Source organism: Plecotus auritus (assembly GCF_963455305.1).
Source record: "Plecotus auritus genome assembly, chromosome: 1".
NCBI lineage: Eukaryota > Metazoa > Chordata > Mammalia > Chiroptera > Vespertilionidae > Plecotus > Plecotus auritus.
Window position 1 is genome coordinate 38,426,804 of NC_137770.1, and position 24,253 is coordinate 38,451,056.

At 44.0% G+C, this 24,253-nt stretch overlaps 3 protein-coding genes across 8 annotated transcripts in view; 2 read left to right on the forward strand and 1 right to left on the reverse strand.

Moving 5' to 3' along the window:
• JKAMP (JNK1/MAPK8 associated membrane protein) overlaps positions 1-21,809 on the reverse strand; it is a 32,456-nt gene extending 10,647 nt beyond the window's left edge. Inside the window, exons 1-4 of one of the 6 annotated variants that reach the window (XM_080645339.1) lie at positions 21,696-21,809; positions 11,491-11,558; positions 5,236-5,327; positions 4,259-4,413 (exon numbers count right to left, since the gene is read on the reverse strand). In XM_080645339.1, coding sequence (XP_080501465.1) covers positions 4,259-4,320 — 62 coding nt within the window. In that variant the 5' untranslated portion in view covers positions 4,321-4,413; positions 5,236-5,327; positions 11,491-11,558; positions 21,696-21,809. Of the gene's footprint in view, positions 1-4,258; positions 4,414-5,235; positions 5,360-7,255; positions 7,718-11,490; positions 11,559-21,165; positions 21,319-21,695 lie in introns of those variants that run through there. The other 5 variants (XM_080645334.1, XM_080645338.1, XM_080645337.1 and 2 more) reach the window with 5 other exon arrangements.
• On the forward strand, positions 7,420-17,250 carry L3HYPDH (trans-L-3-hydroxyproline dehydratase). The gene is made up of 5 exons (XM_080645319.1): positions 7,420-8,043; positions 11,873-12,042; positions 13,314-13,436; positions 13,527-13,664; positions 16,386-17,250. The coding sequence occupies exons 1-5, from the start codon at positions 7,527-7,529 to the stop codon at positions 16,509-16,511; spliced, it is 1,074 nt and encodes a 357-aa protein (XP_080501445.1). The 5' UTR covers positions 7,420-7,526; the 3' UTR covers positions 16,512-17,250.
• Positions 21,617-24,049, forward strand: GPR135 (G protein-coupled receptor 135). The gene has a single exon (XM_080645315.1). The coding sequence runs from the start codon at positions 21,629-21,631 to the stop codon at positions 23,087-23,089; it is 1,461 nt and encodes a 486-aa protein (XP_080501441.1). The 5' UTR covers positions 21,617-21,628; the 3' UTR covers positions 23,090-24,049.
• Positions 24,050-24,253: the final 204 nt, after the last annotated feature.

Here is a 24,253-nt window from a genome sequence, read left to right on the forward strand (position 1 = left end):
ATAGTACAGCTTCTCATTCTATGTTCCACATCTTAACGTATTTCATATTTTCTATCTCCTTCTCTCAGTGCTGCATTTTGTTATTTCTTTATGTATATTTTTTCTAATTCACTAATTCTATCTTCAACTGTTTAATCTAGTAATTGACCTACCGTTTTGAGGGACAAGTATAAATTTTCATTAGAAATGCCTCTTTTTTTTTTTTTTTTTAACCAAATCTCTTACTGACTGGAGACCCTTGTGACTGCACCCTCTATTTCTTTGAACATTATAAAGGTAACAGGTACATACTCTGTAGCTATAAGTCCATTATCTGTAGGCCTCTGGGAGCATATACTATTTGTTATGACTACCAACGCTCAGTCATAGTGCTTATTTTGTTTACTAATCACAGATTACGAGATCATTAATAGATCTTAAACCAAAGTCTTATAGGCCTAACTTGAGAATGGGGAAGCTTTCTAGCAAAAAGGATTTATTGCTTTCGCCAGGTGCCATGCACACGACTACCTTGGGCTTCAGCCCCTTGAGAATCTAGGCTTAGCAATGGCTGCCCATGATTCAGTATCCAATAGCACTGCTGCTTTCAACAATTAACCCTCCCACCCCACTGCCTGCTTTGTCACTCTGGCCCCAGCTCCGGATGGGTTTGTTTTCTGAAAGAGAAGAGTTCTTGGAGCTCTCCCCTAACTCCAGAAGACCAGCAATGTCTTAGTTTATCTTCCACAGACTTAAGAATGTCATGCAGGTCGGCCACCTGGAGCTCATGATTAGCCCATACTGTTGGAAGCAGAACCCTAGCACCATTTTACACAGTTGAAAACACTGGATACATAAATAAACATTTACACTTTCATATATAATCCAATCTTCTCTTTCCTTATAGAATTCACATTTCTAGGGACAAAATTTTAATCTCATCATTTCTTGCCATTGTTTTAGCCCTCTTACTGGTCTCTTATCATGCTCCCTTTCAATCCAGCTGCAGTCAACCATGTGATCTTTACCAAATGAAATTTATCCTCAAACTATCCTTATTCAAGTACCTCACTGAGTCCCCTTTGCCTTTTAGGAAAAATACTCCTCACCAGCCTTATCTTCCACACCTTCTGGCCCTACTAAATCACTCACCCCTCACAAATCTGGGTATGCTTCACACTCCCCCTCAAAACGTATTTCCCCATCTGGCAAACGGCATCCTTCAACATCAGCTCTGGGGTCATCTCTCCGTTTAATGAACATTTCCTAAGACTTCCCAAGTCCCAATCTCTTTATATTCTGGCCTCATTAAGCCCCCCCCACACTTTTATTTTCACAGCATTCTCTGCTCTCATTTTTTGATTACACAGAGCTTTTGCTTCTATACATTTGCACATCTTTTTCCTTATGTCTGACAGATTCTGCAATTATTCTATCAAAAACTATTATTTTTCAAAGTCTAGCTTAAAATCAGTTTTTTCTTCTATGACACCGTCCTAGTTGAGAAGGTAAAATTAACTTCTTCATGCAGCCTTAAATCCCTGCACATGCCTCTAGTATAGGACCTGATACATATGTGAAAGTTTGTCATCTCATCCACTGGACCATGAACATCCACAATTTAGTCATCTCTGAATCCTGCAATGTATTGCAAATATCCCTAAAGACTGTTGAATGAGAATATGTGAAAAGTTGTAAATTATATAAATACAAATCACATAAGAAGCAAAGCTTCTGACTGCATTACATAAAAATATGCAATTTCTGCTTATCTTGCCCTGATCTTAAAGAAAAACAAATTTAATACTAAACTCTAGAAGAAGCAAGGGTGCCAGAAAGGAGTTTTGATTATTATCTAGCCACGCATTCTCAATAGGTGATATCACTCCCCAGGGGGCAAGAATTGGTCCTTGTGGGTAAAATACCCCTACACTTTTTATAATAATGTACATATATATACACACATTACATAAACAAATTTAAATTTCATGAGGGTAGATGGAATTAAGGAACGAAAGGTTATCTATAAGGTTTTTTTAAAGAGGTGATAATGAAAAAAAAGGTTGAGAAACACTGATTAGCTAGGGCCCTGCTACCTTCATTAAAAGTGCAACATCTCACCCGGCTGGTGTGCCTCAGTGGTTGAGCGTCGACCTATGAACCAGGAGGTCACGGTTCGATTCCCAGTTGGGGTGCATGCCCTGGTTGGGGCTTGATCCCCAGTACGGAACATGCAGGAGGCAGCCGATCAATGATTCTCTCTCATCATTGATGGTTTTCTCTCTTTCTCCACCACCCCCCCTTCTTCTCTGAAATTAAGAAGAAAAAAAAAGTGCAACGTCTCAGGAAAATGAAAGATGGCCCTTGTGTTACTTGCTACCAACTTGCTAGGCAAAGCAGTTATGTCAACTCCTTTTTAAATCCACCTCCTCTCCTGCCTACCACTCATCACTGCTTTTTGCTACCCTCTGCTCCAAGATCCTCCCTCAAAATACACCTGATGTTTTAGTTCTAATGCATTTGGAAGCTACATCTGTTACCCCCATCTCTTCTCTACTTTGAGCCGAGAAGTTCCAACAATTAACTGAGCATTTATTCTATTTTAGCTTTATGCGCATCACATCCTTTTCATTGTCATCTCTCATTATTCTATAACAAAAATCTTAAAAAGAATGAGAGCTTTAAAAAAATCTATATGTTCTTCTGAAAAGTAATGAATGCTTTTCTAACATAAATAATCACCGTGGACTTATTAAGTAGGATCCAGAAAAGTGCTGATTCCACTTCCATCTGACCATCCTGTCCACTTGGTTCCCAGGACCTGAGACTGGCCATCTCTGTTTCTTGGGCCACAGCCTTCTAATGTATCTCTCCTCTAATCTACCCTCCACAGAAGTCATCTTCCTAAAATACACATCCAAGGACGTTACTTCTCTAAACCAAACCTTCATGAATAAGTCATTCACTCGGCAAATACTGAGTGGGCATCTCTCACGGGCCAGCTGCTGTGCTGGTCTCTGCAGATTCCACAGAGGACAGAGTGTCACTGCCCTCTTGGAGCTGACAGTCAGGGGTGGGCGGAACGCTAACTGAGGAAACAAACTTAACTATAAATTGTGTTGAGTGCTAAATCAAAACAAAAACAAATGAAGAGTGCTAAGCGACAGACCTACTTTAGATTGGGTCAGGGAAGGCCTCTCCGAGTAGGTGTAATTTAAACTGAAGGGGGAAAAGGCAGCTAGGTAAAAAGTTGCAGTTAGAGGGACAAGAAAGTATTTCAGGCAGAGAAAAGAGTTTGGGATAGGGAAAGGACCTAAAGCAGGAAAGATACTGAGAGGTTAGAGGAACTAAAAGTCATATATACTAAGCCATACATAGTATGGCTAATATATACTAAGGTAGAATTTGGGTCCTTATTCCCAGTAGAATAAAATTCACATCCTCATCAAGAACCCTCACATGTTGGCCGAAGCCTATCTTCCCCACTCTCCTTTCATCACCTTTCTTTCATAAGCAATCCACACTTTGACCACTGGCGACTATGTCCATTCCCACCCTAACAGGGCACACATTTCATACCTCCATGCTCAAACTCTTTCCTCTGCCTAAAATAGCTTTTTTTTTTTTTTTTCCAAGTCTTTAAGATCCTACCAGGCACAATTTATCTTTTTCTTTCTTTACGATTCCAGAGCATTTTGTTTACAGTGCTTTTACAGTTTTAAGACTGACTTATATTACAGTTGTATATGCCTTTGTCTTCTCTAAAAGATGACTATAAACCATGTCAGTTATTTGTGTATCTCCTCCTCTGATCTTATAAAACACAGTGCTTAATAAATGCTTATGGAGATAATGTGCTAGTATGAGTTTTCATAACTAGGTTGCGGCTACAGCATTTTAACTACATTATAATAGATTACTGGTAGTAAATTAAATCACAAATTATTAGTTCTAGAACAACAAAGCAATTCTTTGTAAAAAAAAACAATAAAGATGATAATTTAAAAATGTTTTCAATTTCTTCAACAACAAAAAAGACATGTAAAAAAAAAAAAGTTCCTTCAAGCTCATTTAAAGTAAAACAAAGGATAATTCCCTCAATAAATATTGAGGCATGCCCTACCATTAAGTTTTCTTGCCACAATCAAAAATAATCAGAATATAAAACCAAAACAGGCTTACCACTTTTAAAACAAACAACAGAAGTATAATTACTTGATTCTAACTAGTAATTATTCCAGCATCAGTCCATCCAGAAACACTCAAAGGAAGTGCTAACCTCTTTTTCCCCGAGTACCATTCAATGAAGAACCAATGCAAAACAAGAGGAAGCATAGCCATGAATCCAAGGTAGAGCCAATCATAGAGCTCTGGAGACTCTGTGCAAGGCTGGCAGTATTTCTGTGCGTTTGTTCTCTGTCCTCTTGGACACACCTACAACATATAAAAATAATATTTTATGTACAGGTGTTACTTTAGAACATTAGCACCCCCAAAATCTTTCTATATAATGTCCCATTTCTGTTTAAACATCTGTTTACATGTGCAACTTTTAGATATAAAAAAGAGAAAGCGTAAGTAAAATAAAAAGAAATCTACACTGTATTTGCCTATATCTGTATAATGCTCTGAAAGGAGTCCTTTTACTAAGTTACTAAAATAGTCGACTAATATTAAATGACAAACTTAGCTATTAACATCGTTTCAAAATAACTGCAAACAAGTGTTCTGAAATTGTAATGTTAACTTACTTGGATAACTTACAAGTCACCGTACTATATCATTAATAAAAAATAATTTAAAATTACTCTACAATTATAAAATGTTCTTGCCCTAACTGGTTTGGCTCAGTGAATAGAGCGTTGGCCTGTGGACTGAAAGGTCCCAGGTTCGATTCCAGTCAAGGGCATGTACCTTGGTTGCGGGCACATCCCCAGTAGGAGGTGTGCAGGAGGCAGCTGATTGATGTTTCTCTCTCATCGATGTTTCTAACTCTCTATCCCTCTCCCTTCCTCTCTGTAAAAAATCAATAAAATATATTTTAAAAATATTTTAAAAATTACAAAATGTTCTTAAAAACACTGTAACTGTAAAGAAAGATGTATTATAGACAATCAATACAACAACACAAAGATTTTATTAATGCCTAGTCTTTTATAATAAGTAGACTGAAGAAAAAAGATATACTACATGTGAAAATATTTCAAAAGCAAAAAGATTTTACAAATGAACTAACATACAAACATTAAGACTTACCCCACATTCTCCATATAGTTCAGTTGAGCCATTTTTAAATAATAGGGTCTTCCCACAGTAAAGTCCAAGGCATGCTGGTTGAATATCGACAGCTTTTTAAAAACAAATGCCAGTACAGTAACATCTTTTGTGATTATAAAAAAATAATGCAGTAATAGTTGAAGCACTTGGCAGAAAATATCTCAGTACAGTTTCAAATAAAATAATCATATGTATTGAGGCAAAAGTCTTGTGCATTTATTTTAAAAATTAAATTTCTCCTTTACACTGTGACACGACACTGCACAAAGTTATATTGGAACCTTGTTCTTAATACTGTTTCTTATGATTAACATCCTCAGTCCTCTACCTGCAGGTCAGGAGGTATCCCTAGAACTCAAAGCCTAACCTGGCCTGTCTCCAGCAGCTCCAGCCAGCCACTCCCCTTGATTAGATGGTGACTTCTGAATTTAACTGGTTTTCTAATAAGAGGATTAGTAGAGGATCACTACTTTTTATTTTGCTCAGTCAGGACATTAAGTGCACGTGCACAAACACAAACACACACACAGACACTATCTATTATCACCTCCTTTCAGAACAGAACACATTTTAATACCAGAAAAGCAGAAAGAACATAATTTCAGAATAAAGAGCAGGCCTTTAGAGTAAATAAATTCACCTTTATATAAGGCTTATTTACATTGTCCTAACTTTTGTCAAGGACAGGTGAAAATTTCATCCAGGCTGTCACTGGGCCTCTGACCCATGCTTGGGAACCACTGCCTGAATCTCCAGGCTTGGGGAAAATGAAAAGCAGCTGTTCTTTACAAAACAACTCAGGGCCCACGGATTGTCTTTGACCTCATCAACAGGTAGAGGTTATTGAAGGAGGATTTTTTTTTTCATCAGGGACAGTTCCCTTCCTTCACTGATTCACTCATTCAACGAACATGCATTAAATGTCAGATTCCACTGGTTAGGGACAACTAAAGAGCCACAGAGGAACATGACAGTCCCTGCCTTCAATGAACCTTTAGCCTAGTGTGGAATAATTCCAAAACAACTGTGGTCAAATGCAAATTAATTTGAAAATTATGCATTTTATAATTATGATGAACAATCATTTCCCAAATTCTTCAGGAATTCACAATTTAGAGATTGTCTGGTCCACAATGCCCTTTCTCCTTTCAAATTTGAGTAGACTTTTGATTTTTTTCTCCTTTTGCAGTTGAGAAAAAAAAAGGCAACAGAAATAACACTGACTAAAATGCCTCAAGTTTAATATTTTCACTTTTATCAAATTTTTTATGTTTTTTAATCCACGGGCTTGACACTTATTTTTAAACCAACTGTAATCACAATGCTCTAAACTAATAGATGGAAATGAATTGATTTTTTGAGAAGACCCAGCTTAAAGAATTGGAAGTTTTTCTACACAGGCTTTGCATATAGTAGATGCTTAATAAATATATTTGAATGTAAGTAAAGTTTCTTAACCCCCAAGTCCTGAAAACCAGCAAGAGCTTATCATCAGCCGAACAAACCCTGACTCCCAGTGTCCGTTCACTTTCCTTACATTCCCTGCAGTAAAGGAGAGCTAACATTTTGACTTGGATTTTTGCAATCTTTGTGAAGGGCCCCCTACACTTAGGACTGATGCTGAAGCAGGAGACAATAGTTATGCGGCAATCAGCCTCTGCTCCCTTGGCTGTGTTTCTGCACTAACGTCAGCACCCTAAACTGTGAAGCCAACCCTTGTGAGTGTTAAACAAGGGACTGACACGGAGACTGAAGTGACGCTTCGAACGCAACAACAGAGGACTAGCCCATGCCGCCCAGCGCGCAGCGGCCTCCCCTCCGCATCCGGGCAGGAGCCGAGGCCCCCGACCCCCACCCCCATCCCCAGAAGAGTGTAGGGCGCGTCCCCACGGCCAGGGGTGGAGGAGCAAGGAGCGAGGATGAGCCGAGCCCCGCGCAGCAGCCAGGGGAAGAAGCAGGGACTTTTGCAAACGCTCCCAGGACCCCAGCGACCACTCACCCATTGGCCGCTGGTAAGTTTCCTTGGAGAAGCTCCAGGATCAGCCCAAGGGCCCGCTGCGCCCGGACATCCGGGCCACGGACGCCTCGGCGGTTCCGCCTCCTGGTAACCCGGGCGACCGCTCCGAAGCTCCGCCCCCGCCTCGCGCTTCCCCGTCCGGGCTCCGAGGCCCCGCCCCCTAGGAGGCCGCGGGTCCTACCTCTCAGGCGTCCAGGCCGCGGGTGGGCCCTGGGTTTGCAGCGCGCGCAGCCGAGCTGTAGTCGTGTTCCCCATGCAGACCACCGAGAGCTCGCTGGCGCCGCTCCGGCTGCCCCCGCACGACCCGGGCACGCCGGCGCTGTCTGTGGTGGACATGCACACGGGCGGCGAGCCCCTGCGCATCGTGCTGGCGGGGTGTCCGGAGGTGGCGGGCCCCACGCTGCTGGCCAAGCGGCGCTACATGCGCCAGCACCTGGATCACGTGCGGCGACGGCTCCTGTACGAACCCCGTGGGCACCGGGACATGTACGGGGCCGTGCTGGTGCCGAGCGAGCTGCCAGACGCGCACCTGGGCGTCCTGTTCCTGCACAACGAAGGCTACAGCTCCATGTGCGGTCACGCTGTGCTGGCGCTGGGCCGCTTCGCCCTCGACTTCGGGCTGGTGGCTGCGCCCCCGGCCGGCGCCCGCGAGGCCCGTGTCAACATCCACTGCCCTTGCGGGCTGGTGGCCGCCTTCGTGGAGTGCGAGGGCGGCCTCAGCCGCGGCCCGGTGCGCTTCCACAGCGTCCCGGCCTTCGTGCTGGCCACAGGTAACCGGTGGGACCTCCCACCCTCGAGCTGCAACCCGAGACGCTACTAACTGCACTCGTTCTCCGGGCTGGAACCCACGCCGCGCAACTAACCCAACCCACAGCCTTTGCAAATAATAAAAAGGTAATTCTAAGCCACTGCAGATAGCCTTCCGGATTTATGCGGAGCATGCAATTCAATGAACACCCAGGTCCGTGGGCCTGTGGTCCTGAGAGAGCCTTGAGACGTGGAGAATTCCGCGCTCTCTCAGCGCGCCTCGTTCCCCACTCGGCGGGCATTCCTAGATTTCACAATCGGCTAAAGCTAGGTCGGCTAGAGTCAAAGAGCAAAGAACAGCCAATGGGTCCAGGTTCCAGGCTGGCTGAGAATACCCTCGCTAGACACACTATCCCCTCTGACAGGTTACTGAGACTGATCTGGAAAAAGCGCTTCTCCACTTCTTGGGGAGGAAATTAAATGAGAATGAACTAGGCAACTTATAAATCGTGAAAGTACTGATGTCGCTAAAACTGTTGCTCTTATTTTTTAAAAACCGAAACAGACTTTGCTTGGGTTCAAAGCCTGACAACCCTATAAGGCTGTGCAGCTTTCGTCAAATTACTTAACCTCTCTGAGTCTATACTTCATGTGTTATCGAATTGAGTTTTTTTGTGAGGATTAAATGAGAACGTGTAAGGCACTACTTAGAATTTAAAAATAGACATATTCCAAGACAGAGACTACTGAATATATAAGGTTACTAGTTAGTCCTCTAGGTGTGTTGAGCCTTCAGAAGGTTTTGGGGGGTCCCTAGTACAGAGCCTGTGTGCCATGTAATAACTGTCTAATAACTAGCATCCTCACATAGAGGGAAATCCCTCCAAAGGGCTGAATTCTATCAGTGAGGATGCTTGAGTAGTCATGACTGTAAGTGAGCTGGGAGCTAATTTAGTCCAGCCAGGAATAGGGTTATCACTTCTTTTTTTCAAAGCCTTCAAGCCATGCATATCATTCTGATAGTTCGCTCTTAATCCTCCTCTAGGATTTGGATTCCAGGTTAGCCTGATTCTGAATGATGCTGTGATAGCCCAGGCTCATTCTTAGAGCAAATAGATGCCACTTTCCCCTTTAGGAGAGAATGGTGTCATATCTGCATTGGGAAGCACTGGAGGGAGACAGGAGTCTTTGTTTAGATTTCATCTCAAAAACCTCAACAGTTTAACTGACTTGGCACCTAAGCCACCTCAGCAGCAGCAGGTGGGAAGCACTCTAGGTCTTGTGGGAAATGACAGCAGGCAGCAGGATCTCCACCACCTCAATTTGGGCAAGTGATGGCAGGGGCAGCCAACCCATCAGCTCAGTAGTTCCTGAGAAAATGACATCTTGCCCGGCTGGCGTGGCTCAGAGGTTGAACGTCGACCTATGAACCAGGAGGTCACGGTTGGATTCCCGGTCAGGGCACATGCCCGGGTTATGGGCTTGATCCCCAGTGTGGGGCGTGCTGGGGGGCATGTGGGAGGCAGCCGACCAATGATTCTCTCTACTGATGTTTCTCTCTCTCCCTCTTCCTTCCTCTCTGAAATCAATAAAAATATATTTTAAAAGAAAACGAAATCCTATTCTCTACTTAGAAAAATACAAAAAGTGGACTGACAGTGTTCAATCAAGATCACTATCTGTCCTTCCTCATCGTGGTGACCTTGTGAAAGGGTTTCTGTTCCTCAATGTCATGTCTGTAAAATGAAGATGACAACAGTGCCCACCCAGAAAATTGCTGAGTCCACCTCCACTCCACCTGCCATAATGAAAACCCCAGAATTCTGTTCACTGTATTCAAGTGCTAGAACAGTAGGTAGTTAACATTTGTTAAATGAATAACTAAAATGAAATTTGGAGGAGAATATGCTGATTGACGAATGTAAACAACTGGTTCTCTTAAGAGTTCTGTTCCTATTGGCTTTAATATCAACATTTATTACATTACTAATCTGTGCCAACCACTCCGCACACATTATCACATGGAATTCTCAAAGGAAACCTTTTTGGGGGGAATAGCAATGCCATTTTACACATGAGGACGCCCAAGCCACACTTAGCTTTCTAGCAGTCCCTTATTTCCATCGAATTCCTCATTCTCCTCTTATTGAATGTGCTTTTCATGTTGCACCAGCATCCAGATAAAGACCTTTTTCATTCAGGTTTGCTGTTCAGTTCCTCAGGCATGTTTCACTCTTTTGATGATAACTTTGCTGTGTTTTGACACGTCACATGTAGAAAGGGCTCTGTGGGCTAGTCTGTAACTGATCGCATACCGGTACCTATGTAGGACTGTGCAAACTCAGGAATACAAGAAATACTTTATTTTTCACAACTTAATGTGAGACTCCACTCTGCCTTATTGGTTGACTTAGTTTCATCCCTCCACTTGCTGCCCCTTTTCCTGATATATATGTGAGCAAAGGTTTCTGAAAATAGCCAAGGCCTCGGAGAGGAGGGCCTCTCGGTCCTCGCCTTGCACAGGTTACCAGGGAAGCATCACCGGGCCCCTTCCATGTGGCCCCTGCCCCTGCCCCCTCCTCCTTGCTGCCTCTGTCACACCCTGCAGCCTCTCAGCCGTGTGTGGGGGGTTAACACAGGCCCTCTGCACTCAGGACCTTAGCCTCTTTTCTCAGTCCAGGGGAAATTTCCCTATTGGCCAAGAGAAATATTTCTCCCTTTAGAGAGCAGGCAGCAGCGGGGGCGGGGGTGGGGGAGCGGTGGGGGATGGAACAATGTAGAAAAAAGACTCGCTGGAGGGGGTCAATGGCGGGAAAAGGGGGACATATGTAATACTTTCAACAGTAAGATTTTAAAAGAGAGAGAACTCATGGACATGGACAACAGTGTGGTGGTTGTGGGGGGAGGAGGAGGTGGAAGAGGGCATAGAGGGGATAAATGGTGATGGAAAAAATAAAATATAGGACACTCCTTTGCCAGCAAATCTCGCCCTGCGATCGTTTTCCACAAAACCTGCTTCTCCCCTGCCATATGCCTCCCCCAGAGACCGTGATCACCAAACCCACTGGAATTGGGGAGGAGAAAGAGAGGAAAATTCAAGAAGGAGGGAAACAGTTTTAATATCGTGAAATATCAGCCAGCCTCATTCCTTTGGAAATGTAAATGCATTATTTCAAACAACTGACCTTCAGGTGAAACTTTGGATATGTTGGCACTTAAAATACTTATAAAAACCCTGATGCAAAATAATACCATAAAGGTCAGTGATTGCACAGTGGCTTGTTCTGAGTATTTGCCTGCAGTATTTGCATGAGATGAAATATATGTGAATAAGTGTTTGTATGTAACATATAGGAAAAGTCTCTTTTGCATTTTGTTTTGACATTAGATTTGAAGAAAACAAATTTGTGAATAGGGCTCCAAATCCTCACTATTTAAAACCATTCCTAGTAGTATGAGAGGGGACCTACATTTTCCTTGGTAGTTTTCACACGTTGATGTCCCAGGGTTTTTCTCTCTCTTGTCTCTATGATGTTTCCTAGAAAAAAAGATACACAGAATAGTTAATAAATATGCATGTATAATTTAAGGAAAACATGCATTCAAGTGTATAACTTATGCAAACATCAAGTTAAAAATAGAAAGGTGTACTTAGCTAAAGGTCTATTATTATTTACTTGATGCTTACTCGTTTGGAAGATGGATTTTTGTTTCATTCCTTTTTGTGATAGGAAGAACCCCCTACTTCCTCTACACTCCCCACCCCCACCCCCCGCAACATAAACATATGACAAATTTTATGATTTATATTGCTAAACTACTAAAACGCTTATTCAAACACATCTTTTTTAGATCTCCTGGTGGATGTTCCTGGTCACGGGAAGGTGGTAGTGGACATTGCATATGGTGGTGCATTTTATGCATTTGTTAGTGCTGAAAAGTTAGGACTCGATGTTTGTTCTGCAAAGACAAGGGACCTTGTGGATGCAGCAAGTACAGTGACAGAGGCAGTGAAAGCTCAGGTCAGTACTGTTGCTGCCATCAAAACTGCTGATTTTCATGATACCAGTTGACTTCATTCTTTTAAAAAATATATATTTTTCTTGATTTCAGAGAGGAAGGAAGAGGGAGAGAGAGAGATTAGTAAATATCAATGATGAGAAAGAATCATTGATCAGGTGCCTCCTGCACGCCCCCACTGGGGGTCCAGCCTGCAACTTGGGCATGTGCCCTGACCAGAAATCCAACCGGAGACCTCTTGGTTCCTAGGTTCATGCTCAACCGCTGAGCCACAGCCACCTGGGCTGACTTTATTCTTTACAATAAATCATTCTTTTTCCATCCAGTTGTTTTTCTTACCTACTAGTGTCTGCATCCCTGTAACTTTTGCTTGCTCTTGGCTTCTCACAGTCTGTCTCTATCACTGGTATTCACTTTAGCTCTAGATACCCATTGCCTGATTTCTCCACATGATCTCCTTAAAGCTCCCGAGAGTGAGGATATGATTGCCTTAGCTCAGTGGTCGGCAAACTCATTAGTCAACAGAGCCAAATATCAACAGTACAACGATTGAAATTTCTTTTGAGAGCCAAATTTTTTAAACTTAAACTTCTTCTAAAGCCACTTCTTCAAAATAGACTCACCCAGGCCGTGGTATTTTGTGGAAGAGCCACACTCAAGGGGCCAAAGAGCCGCATGTGGCTTGCGAGCCGCAGTTTGCCGACCACTGCCTTAGCTCTTCCTGTTTGAGCAGCCATGGCCAGCCCGTGGATTGACCATCCCAGGCTCAGTGCCTCAAAGAGTGTGTGTGTGTTTAGTGGGGGTGTGTATAAAATAGGACTGTTCCATAAATAGAGGCTATGTGCAGGGCAACTTCCTTAGGAAGGACTCAAACTTCCACCCGGCCAGTGTGACTCAGTGGTTGAGCATCCACCCATGAACCAGGAGGTCACAGTTTGATTCCCAGTCAGGGCACATGCCCAGGTTGCAGGTTCAATCCCCAGCAGGGGGCGTGCAGGAGGCAGCCATCAATGTTTCTCATCATTAATGTTTCTATCTCTCTCTCCCTCTCCCTTCCTCTCTTTGAAATCAATAAAATCACAATTTCCAATAAAACTGTTTATCTAGACAAAGATGTCATTCTAGCATTTAGTGCCTTGACCCAAAAGGTGTTTTAAAAATGATAAAGGTGGAAAAATTATGTCTAAGAGTGCCCCATATATGTTGTTTAAAATATAAACTTGAATCAAAGTATTTATTTTACATGTGGTTGATAATTTTTTGTTACTTTCAGTTTAAAATTACACATCCTGATAGTGAAGACCTTGCCTTTCTGTATGGAACTATATTAACAGATGGAAAAGACACTTACAGTGAGGAGCCAACCACCAACATTTGTGTGTTTGCAGATGAGCAGGTATTAAAACTGTGATTTTTAGGCACAAAAGTCATGCGATGTGGAAGTGGAGCAATATGAACACTCTTATCTTCGTTTATTCTGACACAGGTTGACCGAAGTCCTACGGGCTCAGGGGTGACAGCCCGAATTGCCTTACAGTTTCACAAAGGGCTTCTGGAACTGAACCAGACCAGAGCCTTTAAAAGCAGTGCCACTGGCTCAGTATTCACCGGGAAGGCTGTGAGGGTGAGTGATGCCCTTATCTCCTTCTGTAAATGTGTTACTTTTGAGACTGAAGAGGCGTGAGTTGGATGTGTGATGGGTTTCTTCACTCAGCTCTCAGAAGACAATTTTCAAACAGAACTGTAAGAACTGTTCAGCTAGGATATTGGTTCTCAAAGTGAGGTTTGAAAACCCCGGGGGTTCCCAAGGTCCTTTCCATGGGTCCACAAGGCCAACACAATATTCATAATAATACTAAGACATTATTTGCCTTTCACTTTCATTCTCTCATGAGTGTACAATTCTCCAGAGGCAGAATAATGTGCTATCCCAGCTGACTGAATGTAGGAGCAGATATGAGGATCTAGCTGTCTTCTTTACAGCCAGACATTGAAAGTTTCAAAAAATGTGAAACAATGCCATCTTTCGCATTAGTTTTTTTTTTTTTTTTGTATTTGTTTTGGCAAGTGTTATTTTCACAAAAATTTGTTGTTTATGTTAACATGCAATGAGTTTATTTTTAAAACGAATTAATGAAATATACCTTTAATTTTTTAAAAGAGCAAATATTAATAGATAAAACCTACGTAAACAAAAACTCTTTTGAGGTCCTCAGACCTGAAGGTATAAAGGGGTCCTGGAACCACAATGTCTGAGAACCATTAAACTAGAGTTTGGATGTCTTCTTTGCTTGTTTTTATTCTAGGAGTGTTTCATTTTATAATAGGATGTGAAAGTCCTAAAAAGTTGTGGGCAGAATTTTTTAAAAATATATATTTTATTGATTTTTTACAGAGAGGAAGGGAGAGGGATAGAGAGTTAGAAACATCGATGAGAAATATCAATCAGCTGCCTCCTGCACACCTCCTACTGGGGATGTGCCCGCAACCAAGGTACATGCCCTTGACCGGAATCGAACCTGGGACCCTTCAGTCCGCAGGCCGACGCTCTATCCACTGAGCCAAACCGGTTAGGGCAGAATTTTTGTAATGGAATCAAATATTAAATGTGCTAATAGAGCTAATTAATGAATTTACTCAATAAATAAAATCTACAGGATAACTTGTTTACATCTAGTAAATGAATCCACTCATAAAGAGTCCTTCAACATAGCAATCCTAATACTTTTATATCCTAATATAGCTTTTTTAAAAAATCAATAAACCAGAGGATATGTTTATTGATATGAGAGAGAGAGAGAGAAAGAGAGAGAGAGAGAGAGAAAAGAAAGAGATGAGGGAGAAACAGTGTTTGGTTGCATCCTGTAGGTGCCCCAACCGAGGAATCAACTGGCAACCTAGGTATGTGCCCTGGCCGGGAATTGAACCTGCACCCTTTGGTGCACCTGATGATGCTCCAACCAACTGAGCTAGCTGGCCAGGGAAATATAGCTGTTTTTAAAGTTTGATTTTTCTAAATATTGAATTAAGTTAGGCATTCCTATACATTACCTGATCTTATGAGATACCAAACCATTATGTTGTATGCAAAAATTTGGAATACAGTGTCTTCAAGTCTCAAAATGAAGATAAAATAATAATCTATAATATTTATTGGATGTTTCACTACATGTCAGTTTCCAAGCTAAACACATTATGCATGCCATATCATTTAATTCTCACAAGAATCCTTGGAGGTAATATATTCTTCTTTAACAAATGATAAATTGGAGAGTTTAGGTAATTTGCCAAAAGTCAGAGTAATGGATCCAGACTACGAACATGGATCTCTCTGAGCAGACCCCACAGTGTTAACATTATATTATATTGTTATTAGACAAGGTAAGTTTTCAGTGAGGCTTTATATTATAGCAGCTTTATAAAAAGATAATAAAATTACTGTACCCTAAGCTCATAATTGACATTTACCTTAAGCTTCAGTTATCCTGTTTTTTAAAAATTAGAAAGTGAAAAGATACTCTAGTGAAGATTTGAAGTTATTTATTTCCTATTATCATACTTGCCAGAACATCTTCATTTGCACCACTGACCTTTCCTCTCTGTCTGGGCTCCTCCAGGCTCTCTGACAGTCTCTCCATCTCTTTCCCTGCCCCGCTTCCTTACCCTTCCTTCCGTTTAGAAGCCCCCAACATTTTATCCTTAGTTTCCTTCTCATCTCATCTGCAATTTGATGCCACTGGGCAATTTCACCCACTTCTGAAGTTTCAACTCTCAGCCACCCACTGATGACTTCCAGACCTTTCTCCCTCCCATGCCTACCCTGGGCTTCTGTCCTGAGTCTAACAGGGATGTTCCCAACTGTCCAGTAAACTCATCTCAAAATGACTGTCCCAGAGATATCGCAAACTCAACTTGTTAAAAAGTTCTTTCTTCCTAAACATGCCTCTCCTGCTACATTCCCCATCACTTTGAAGCTAAAAGCTGTAGTCATGCTTATTTCTATTCCTTACTTCCCACATATCAGTCCCCAGGCCTGTCAGTTCTCCCTCCAAAGTATCTTGCTCTCCTCCAGCCTCACTAAAAATTACCGCAGTGACTGTAGATTCAATCAATGAATTAAGCTTACCTTTCCACAGGGTTCTGGGTGTCTAGTTTCTCTCCTCTCCAGTTGTCTCCCACTGTACAGCTTAGTTTATGTAACACAAACCTGATCAGGTCGCTCTCCTCTCATTGGATTAACTTTTGGGTTTTCTTTATAATGATGAAAATTAACAATATGACTTAAACCAGATACAATATGAATGCAGTATTTTGATATTGTACTCCTTTCATCTTCTTTTTTCAGGAAGCAAAGTGCGGGGATTTAAATGCAGTTATAGTGGAAGTATCTGGACAAGCCCATTACACGGGTACAGCAAGCTTTACAATAGAAGACGATGACCCACTGAGGGATGGGTTTCTTCTCAAGTGACTTCCATGACTTTTAAAGGCTTTCTTTTTAAAGCAATCATTATCTATCAGTAATTTTCATCTGAAATATGTGGAAACCTATATCCAAATTGTACATGTAAGCCAATTCCCATTTTTCTAAAATACTACACTACGGTTAAATATAAAATCATTATATCTTTGCCCTAACTGGTTTGGCTCAGTGGATAGAGCGTCGGCCTGTGGACTGAAGGGTCCCAGGTTCGGTTCTGGTCAAGGGCATGTACCTTGGTTGTGGGCACATCCCTAGTAGGAGGTGTGCAGGAGGCAGCTGGTTGATGTTTCTCTCTCATCGATGTTTCTAACTCTCTATCCCTCTCCCTTCCTCTCTGTAAAAAATCAATAAAATATATTTTTAAAAAAATCCTTATACCTTATAGTTACATAGATATATAGGTATAGGTCCTAAAATATAGGTACATAGCAGAAAACAATCAGTGAATCACTACAGTGGGACAAGTCTCATACTCTACCAGCTACATGCCAGGTAGATTTAAAACATGATGTCCTGGCTGGTGTGGCTCGGTTGGATGAGCTTCGTCCCATGCACCAAAAGGTCGCTGGTTTGATTCCAGGTCAGGGCACAGACAGGGTGGCGGGCTTGATCCCCAGTAGGGGGTGTGCAGGAGGCAGCTGAGATGTTTCTCTCTAACATTGATGTTTCTCTCTCTCCTTTCCCTTGTTCTCTCTCTAAAATCAATAAAAACATGTTTGAAACAATTAAAAAAATAAAACATGAAAGAAATGTTAACTCTTGGTATTCTTGCCTGTGAGCCTGTTAAAAATAAATTTGATCATTACCAGTCATTATAAAATGAAGAATTAAAATTATTTAACATGTAATGCTCTCAATATTCCTTAGACTCTGCTGTGAACAGTAGTATTTCTTTTTTCTGAGCTGACAGAAACTGAAGTAATGAATTCATTTAAACTGGCTTTGCCATCCACCAAGACTGTATAGACCTAGTCATTAGGTCTGTGATTTAATTACCTGACTAAAATCAATTACGCAACAAAATAATGTTTTCCACTCATTCTCTATTACATTCTTTGGTAAAGAAATCACGTCTCTCTAAAAAATAACACTATCACTAACTTTTTCCTACTTTATTTACACTCCCTTTTCTCTGGGAAACTACCCATCCCCTGAATGTAGCCTTGCTGGGACCACCAGGCAAGGGAAGGGGTACACCAATCAGATTCTTGCTCGTAGGACCTGGGATTTTTGGTTGTTGTTAATCCTCACCCAAGGTTATTTTTCCATTGATTTTTAGGGAGATTGGAAGAGAGAGGGAAGGACAGAGAGAAACATTGATGTGAGAGAAACATCGATTGTTTGCCTCCTGCACAAGCCCAGACCAGGGCCCAGGCTGGGGAGGACCCTGCAACCAAGATACACCCCCTTGACCGGAATCCAAGCAGGCATCCTTTGGTCAGCAGGCTGACGCTCTATCCACTGAGCCAAACCGGGTAGAGCAGGATCTGGGATCTTGAGAGAAATGACATTGGGTTTAAAAATGGTTGAAGCAGACTATTCTGACAGTGCCTCAAAGCGATCACCCTCAATTAGTGTCTGCTATCTCTACCCACAGAGCCGCCCTGACTTCTCTTGTCCTTGGGGCTGGCTGTCGGACTATCCTTCTATAATCTGTAAATTCCTTTCTTGTTTAAGGGAGACAGTGCCCTATTTGTATTGCTTATCTCCAAAGATCCCAATCCATACACTAGCTGCTTAAAATCTCTTCTGCTCTTTGCTGTAAATGACTGACTTCAGACTCCTTCATTTCTTCCCTGGTCATTGCAATACCTTTTCCTAACTGGTGTCCCAGTTGCTAACTTCTCTGATAGTTACTCAAAAAATATTTCTTTTGTGTGTTTTCCAGAGTGCTAAGTGCTAGGAATCTAATAAAAAGCCAAATAGATCAAGTCCTAGTCTTAACAGAATCTACAAGTCAACCATGGGAGGCAAGTAATTACAGACAGTGTGGTAAGTCCTACAAGCCAAGGAGGGCTTACCCTGCGGGACTAATATTCATGCAGAGATGGGGGTACTATGGGACTGGGGGAAGGAGTGGTGGTGGAGCTTTCTCGACAGAAGACGTAGCAGGTGCAAATGCCCTAAGGCAGTGGTCGGCAAACTCATTAGTCAACAGAGGCAAATATCAACAGTACAACGATTGAAATTTCTTTTGAGAGCCAAATTTTTTAAACTTAAACTTCTTCTAACGCCACTTCTTCAAAATAGACTTGCCCAGGCCGTGGTATTTTGTGGAAGAGCTACACTCAAGGGGCCAAAGAGCCGCATGTGGCTCGCGAGCCGCAGTTTGCCGACCACTGCCCTAAGGACCTCACAAAAGGCCAGTGTGGTTAGAGTGGAGCAAAAAAGAAGTGGCCCAAAATGAGACTAGAGAGGAAACAGATGTGAAATCATGCAGTAAACATTAAGGATTGGGGTCCTTATCCTATATTAAATGGAGAAAGCCAATAGAGTGTTTAAATAAGTGCATGATCAAATTATTTTGTTTTAAAAAAGCATTCTGCCTACAATGTGGAGTAGGGGCTGGATGTGGGGAGACCCAGTTAGGAGGTGTCAGCAATAGTCCAAAGAGAGGATGGTGGACGATGGAGTGATGGAGGAAGTGAATGGATTTAACAAGTAAAATTCCCAGGTTTTGGTGATTGGACATGGGTTGGTGATGAGAAAGAGAAAATTTATCTAGAAAGAACCCTAAGTTTTTGCCTAGAAAATGAGGTGGAAGGTGGTGCCACTTTTTTTGGATTCAAAATATTGAGGACTAAGGTTTTTAGGAAAGATCACGAATTCCATTTTGGTCACCTTACATTTGAGGTGCTTTTGCACATCAAGGGTCATTGCCAAGTAGCAAGATATATGGTTTGGAGCTAGGGACATAATTTAGAGGTGTGAGTATGTAGTTTTGAAAGCTGTGGCTGTGGGTGAGATGGGGGAAGAAGTCCAGAGCTGCCCTTGGATTCTAGCATTTAAAGGTAGGTGAGGGAGGATGAACTAGCTGAGGACACTGAGGCAAACAAGGAAGGTGGGAAACCAGGAGAGTGTGAGGTCACTCTTATCTTTCTGAACTATGCCTGATCCATCCTCCCTCCCTCCCTCCCTCCCTCCCTCCCTCCCTCCATTTCCTTCCTTCCTTTCCTTCTTTCTTTTTTTTTTTTGAGAGTCCAATGTCACTTCTTCTGCGAAGTCTTCATTCTTCATCACCTTCCCTAGGAAGAGTTAGTCACCTCCATAGAATTTCATTTGTATATCTTTAACAACACTTTCCACATTGCAATATATTTGTGTGTACCTAGCTAAGGCTGTAAGATTCTTCCAGCTGGAATCCTTATCTTACTTGTTGTTTCTGAAAACTTAGCACAGAGATTTTATAAATTAATCTATTATATTTTTGTCTTAATTCAGTGGTTCTCAGCTGGGTTGATCACCCCCCCCCCCCCCCCCAGTCCCTGGAGGACATTTGCCAATATCTAGAGACATCATTTTTAGTTGTCACTACAAGGGTATCATGGATAGAGGCTGGAGATAATGCTAAACATCTGTAATGCATAGGGTAGCCCTCACAACTAAGAATTATTTGTCTCAAAATGTCAATAATGCTGAGGCTGAGAAACCCAGTCTTAGTTACCACCTTAAATGAACTAGTTATGCCGTTAATTTCCAGTAGGATATTTTCCATCACTGAAATAAGCAACCAAGGCACTCATATCATGGATTCTAAGACCTGCACATGTACCAATCATTTTTTTACAGCACTGTTTCTCAAAACTTGGTTGTGTATCAGAATCACTTGCAAGGCATGTTGCTGGACCCCACCTTAGAATTTCAGATTCAGAGTGGAGGCTGGGCCTGAGCATCTGCATTTCTGACACGTTCCCAGGTCAGACTGATGCTGCTGCTTTACAAACCACAGCCTTAGAGAATCTGAGAGCTGATCACACTTCCCCCCATTAGTAGCCATGCCCAGAAGCTTGAGATGCACCTTCCCTGGGCCTGCAGGCTCTGTTCCTGTATCTCCCCACCCCACACCTGGAGCTGCATCTGTGGCGACTGCCTAGTTGGCAGCGTCTTACACTCAAAACACATCACATTCCAGAGAACTGAGGAAGGCCAGGCCACAGAGAAGGAACACTCTCCCTTTCCCACAACACGCGAGAGAGCCAATTATGCATGATTCTGGGTCCCAGGCTCTTTAAAGCAAGGTGACATCCTGCCCCCAAAATCCATATCCTAGCTCCTCAGAGCACCTGTATCAGTCACCTGTGGGGTTTAGATTCATAGGCCTGTCCTCAGTAATCCTGGGAGTCAACCAGTGAATCTGGCATTTCATAAGCACAGTACATCAGTGGTTCCCAAAGTGTGGCCATCAGACCAGCAACGTCCCCACCTGGGAACTTGCTAGAGATACAAAATTCTAGAACAGGACCCCAGACCCACTGAATCCGAAACCTGGGGTTGGGCCGACTCACTTAGTTTCAGCAAGAAGTCCAGGTGATTCTGTTAGACGCTCAAGGTTGAGAACACCTGGATTAACCTATCCTGCCCCCTCGTTTAAAATTTCCGGATTTGGACAGCTTTCACTTAAGGTTCTTGATTCCTTCCCTACCTGCATATGCCGGAAACACCCACAGGGAGGCAAAGCATCCCCCGCGAAGGCCTTGCCAGGACATCGAATCCAAGAAAAGAACGAGAATGAACCCTTGTTGTATTTGGTCATTTACAGGAGGGCCACTCCGCTTTATCTGGCCAGACAGAGGTCCCTGCGGCGGTCCTTTTGGCACTCTGAAGCCCGGACCCCGGGCCGAGGCACCGCGCGGGGAAGTGAAGTGCGCCGGCTTTTCGGAAGCACTTGGCCGGTGTCCCGCCCCGCGCTCCTGCGTAAACAGGCGGTTCCCTCGGCAACGCCTGGAACCCACGTCAAAGGCTCCGCAGGGTCCGCGGCGACCACCACCCCTCCGGCCCAGCCCCACTCCCGGCAGCGGCCTCTCGCCCTGGCCCGAGACACCCTCCAGCTCGCGGCCGCCTCCCCTGGTGCGGGATGAACAGACCCGCGGCCGCCGCGGGGCCCCATGGAGCCAGTGTGCATGGCCTTGTTGGGCAGCCCACACCCCGGCGCCCCCTCCGCGGCCGGCACACCTGGCGGGCCTTCCTCCGCGGAGACGGCGGCGGCCGTGCTCTCCTTCAGCACCGTGGCTACCGCGGCGGCCGCGGCGCTGGGGAACCGGAGCGACGGGAGCGAGGGCGACATCACTGGCGCCACGGCTGGCGGCGGCCTCGGCTGGCCTGGGGCGGCGGGGGCGGCGGGGGCGGCGGAGAGGCCGCCGATGCGCCCCGAGGCGGCGCAGCTGCTAACGCACGGGGCGGCCGTGGCGGCCCAGGCGCTGGTCCTCCTGCTCATCTTCCTGCTGTCTAGCCTGGGCAACTGCGCCGTGATGGGGGTGATCGTGAAGCACCGGCAGCTCCGCACCGTCACCAACGCCTTCATCCTGTCCCTGTCCTTGTCGGATCTGCTCACGGCCCTGCTCTGCCTGCCTGCCGCCTTCCTAGACCTCTTCACGCCGCCCGGGGGCTCAGCGCCCGCCGCCGCTGCCGCCGCCGCCGCCGGGCCCTGGCACGGCTTCTGCACCGCCAGCCGCTTCTTCAGTTCGTGCTTTGGCATCGTCTCCACGCTCAGCGTGGCCCTCATCTCGCTGGACCGCTACTGCGCCATCGTGCGGCCGCCCCGGGAGAAGATCGGGCGCCGGCGCGCGCTGCAGCTGCTGGCGGGGGCCTGGCTGCTGGCTCTGAGCTGCTCCCTGCCCTGGGAGCTGCTCCACGCGCCCCCCGCGGCGCAGAGCTTCCACGGCTGCCTCTACAGCATGTCCCCGGACCCCGCGCAGCTGGGCGCGGCCTACAGCGTGGGGCTCGTGGTCGCCTGCTACCTGCTGCCTTTCCTGCTCATGTGCTTCTGCCACTATCACATCTGCAAGGCTGTGCGCCTGTCGGGTGTGCGCGTGCGGCCCGTGACCACCTACGCGCGCGTGCTGCGCTTCTTCAGCGAGGTGCGCACCGCCACCACCGTACTAGTCATGATCGTCTTCGTCATCTGCTGCTGGGGACCCTACTGCTTCCTGGTGCTGCTGGCTGCTGCCCGTCAGGCCCAGGCCACGCAGGCCCCCTCGCTCCTCAACGTGGTGGCTGTCTGGCTGACTTGGGCCAATGGGGCCATCAACCCTGTCATCTATGCCATTCGCAACCCCAACATATCCATGCTGCTAGGGCGCAGTCGGGAAGAGGGTTACCGGACTAGGAATGTGGACGTTTCCCTGCCCGACCAGGGCCCGGACCCGCAGGCCAGAAACCAGTATGCCGACCGGCTAGGGGCCTGCAGCAGGATGACCTCTTCCAATCCGACCGGCGGGGTGGCTGGGGACATGGCCTTGTGGGCTCGTAAAACTCCAGTTGTACTTTTCTGCCGGGAAGGGCCACCGGAACCTGTGACAGCACGGGCCAAACAGCCTCCATCTGAAGCCAGGGATACCAGCCTCTAAGCAGAGTTGGGGTGCACAGCTTATGAAGGTAGTTTTTTACCTGCTTCGTTTAATGCAGGATTCTGGGGAGAAGTGTGTTTTTCTTAAAGCCAGACATTTAAAAAAGATACAGATTGGGAGGCCTACCACTTCCCCAAACAACATACAAGACAATGTCACCTTCAAAAGTGCCAAAAGGAATGTAAAATGCAAAAATTAAAATAATCTGAAACCACACAACCAAGCATTGTGAACTGTAAGTGCCAAAAATGACTAAATAAAATTCACAATTACTGAAAAGCTCGTATTACAGGAATCACACTGTGAAACAAAATCATTGAATGCAATCAGTATTTGTTCAAACACATAGTTTCAAGAAAGAACAGAGACCCTCAGAATTGCTTACCAAACCCTCTAAATCACCAGCATTCAACAAAATTTCAGATTTCTAGAACTTGCTACTCTGACACATGCTTTGGGTGCTTAGGTTGGGAGTGGAAAATTCTTATCCTTACACCCTTTGGTCTACTTCACCTCCATCCCTCTAAAATCTTTGTGGGAAATTTAAAATTCATATCCCATGTAAAACTGTAGGATTTTAAAAAGGTGGTTTATTACCATAAAATTCATCCACCTGAAGTATGAAAATAAAGAAATGTGGCTGTTTTAAAAAGTATTCTAAAATTATAATTAGAAAGTTATGTTTCTCATCCTACCCCCAAAATTATCTGCCCTGACTAGCTCTGAGGCTTTATCTACCCTCACTCTAACCTGCTACTTTCGTTTCTAATACATTGGGTGATGCTGCTCTCAGAATGCTTTCACACTTTAAAAAAATAACGTTCGTAGTAGAAAATCTTTGTCTTTTGGGGGTAAATTGATTTTTGGATGCAGCCAAAAAATGTAATTTGAAGTCAAGTTGATTGAATCAGGTGAGTAATGTCATATATATTAAAATAAAAGCTCTATAAAGTAACACGATTTCACTTTCCTGTGTGGTTTTTAACTGATGATGTTTTCTAAAAGGAATTCTACAAATATTTTGAGAAGTGGCCCCATTTCTAAAATAAATGTAGAATTTTCTAAGATGAGCATATGCTCTTACATTTGGGAGTTTGGGTACATTTGTGTGTTGCTTTTTTTTAATGGATCATTGCTTTATAGATATGAGTTTCCTAAAATAAT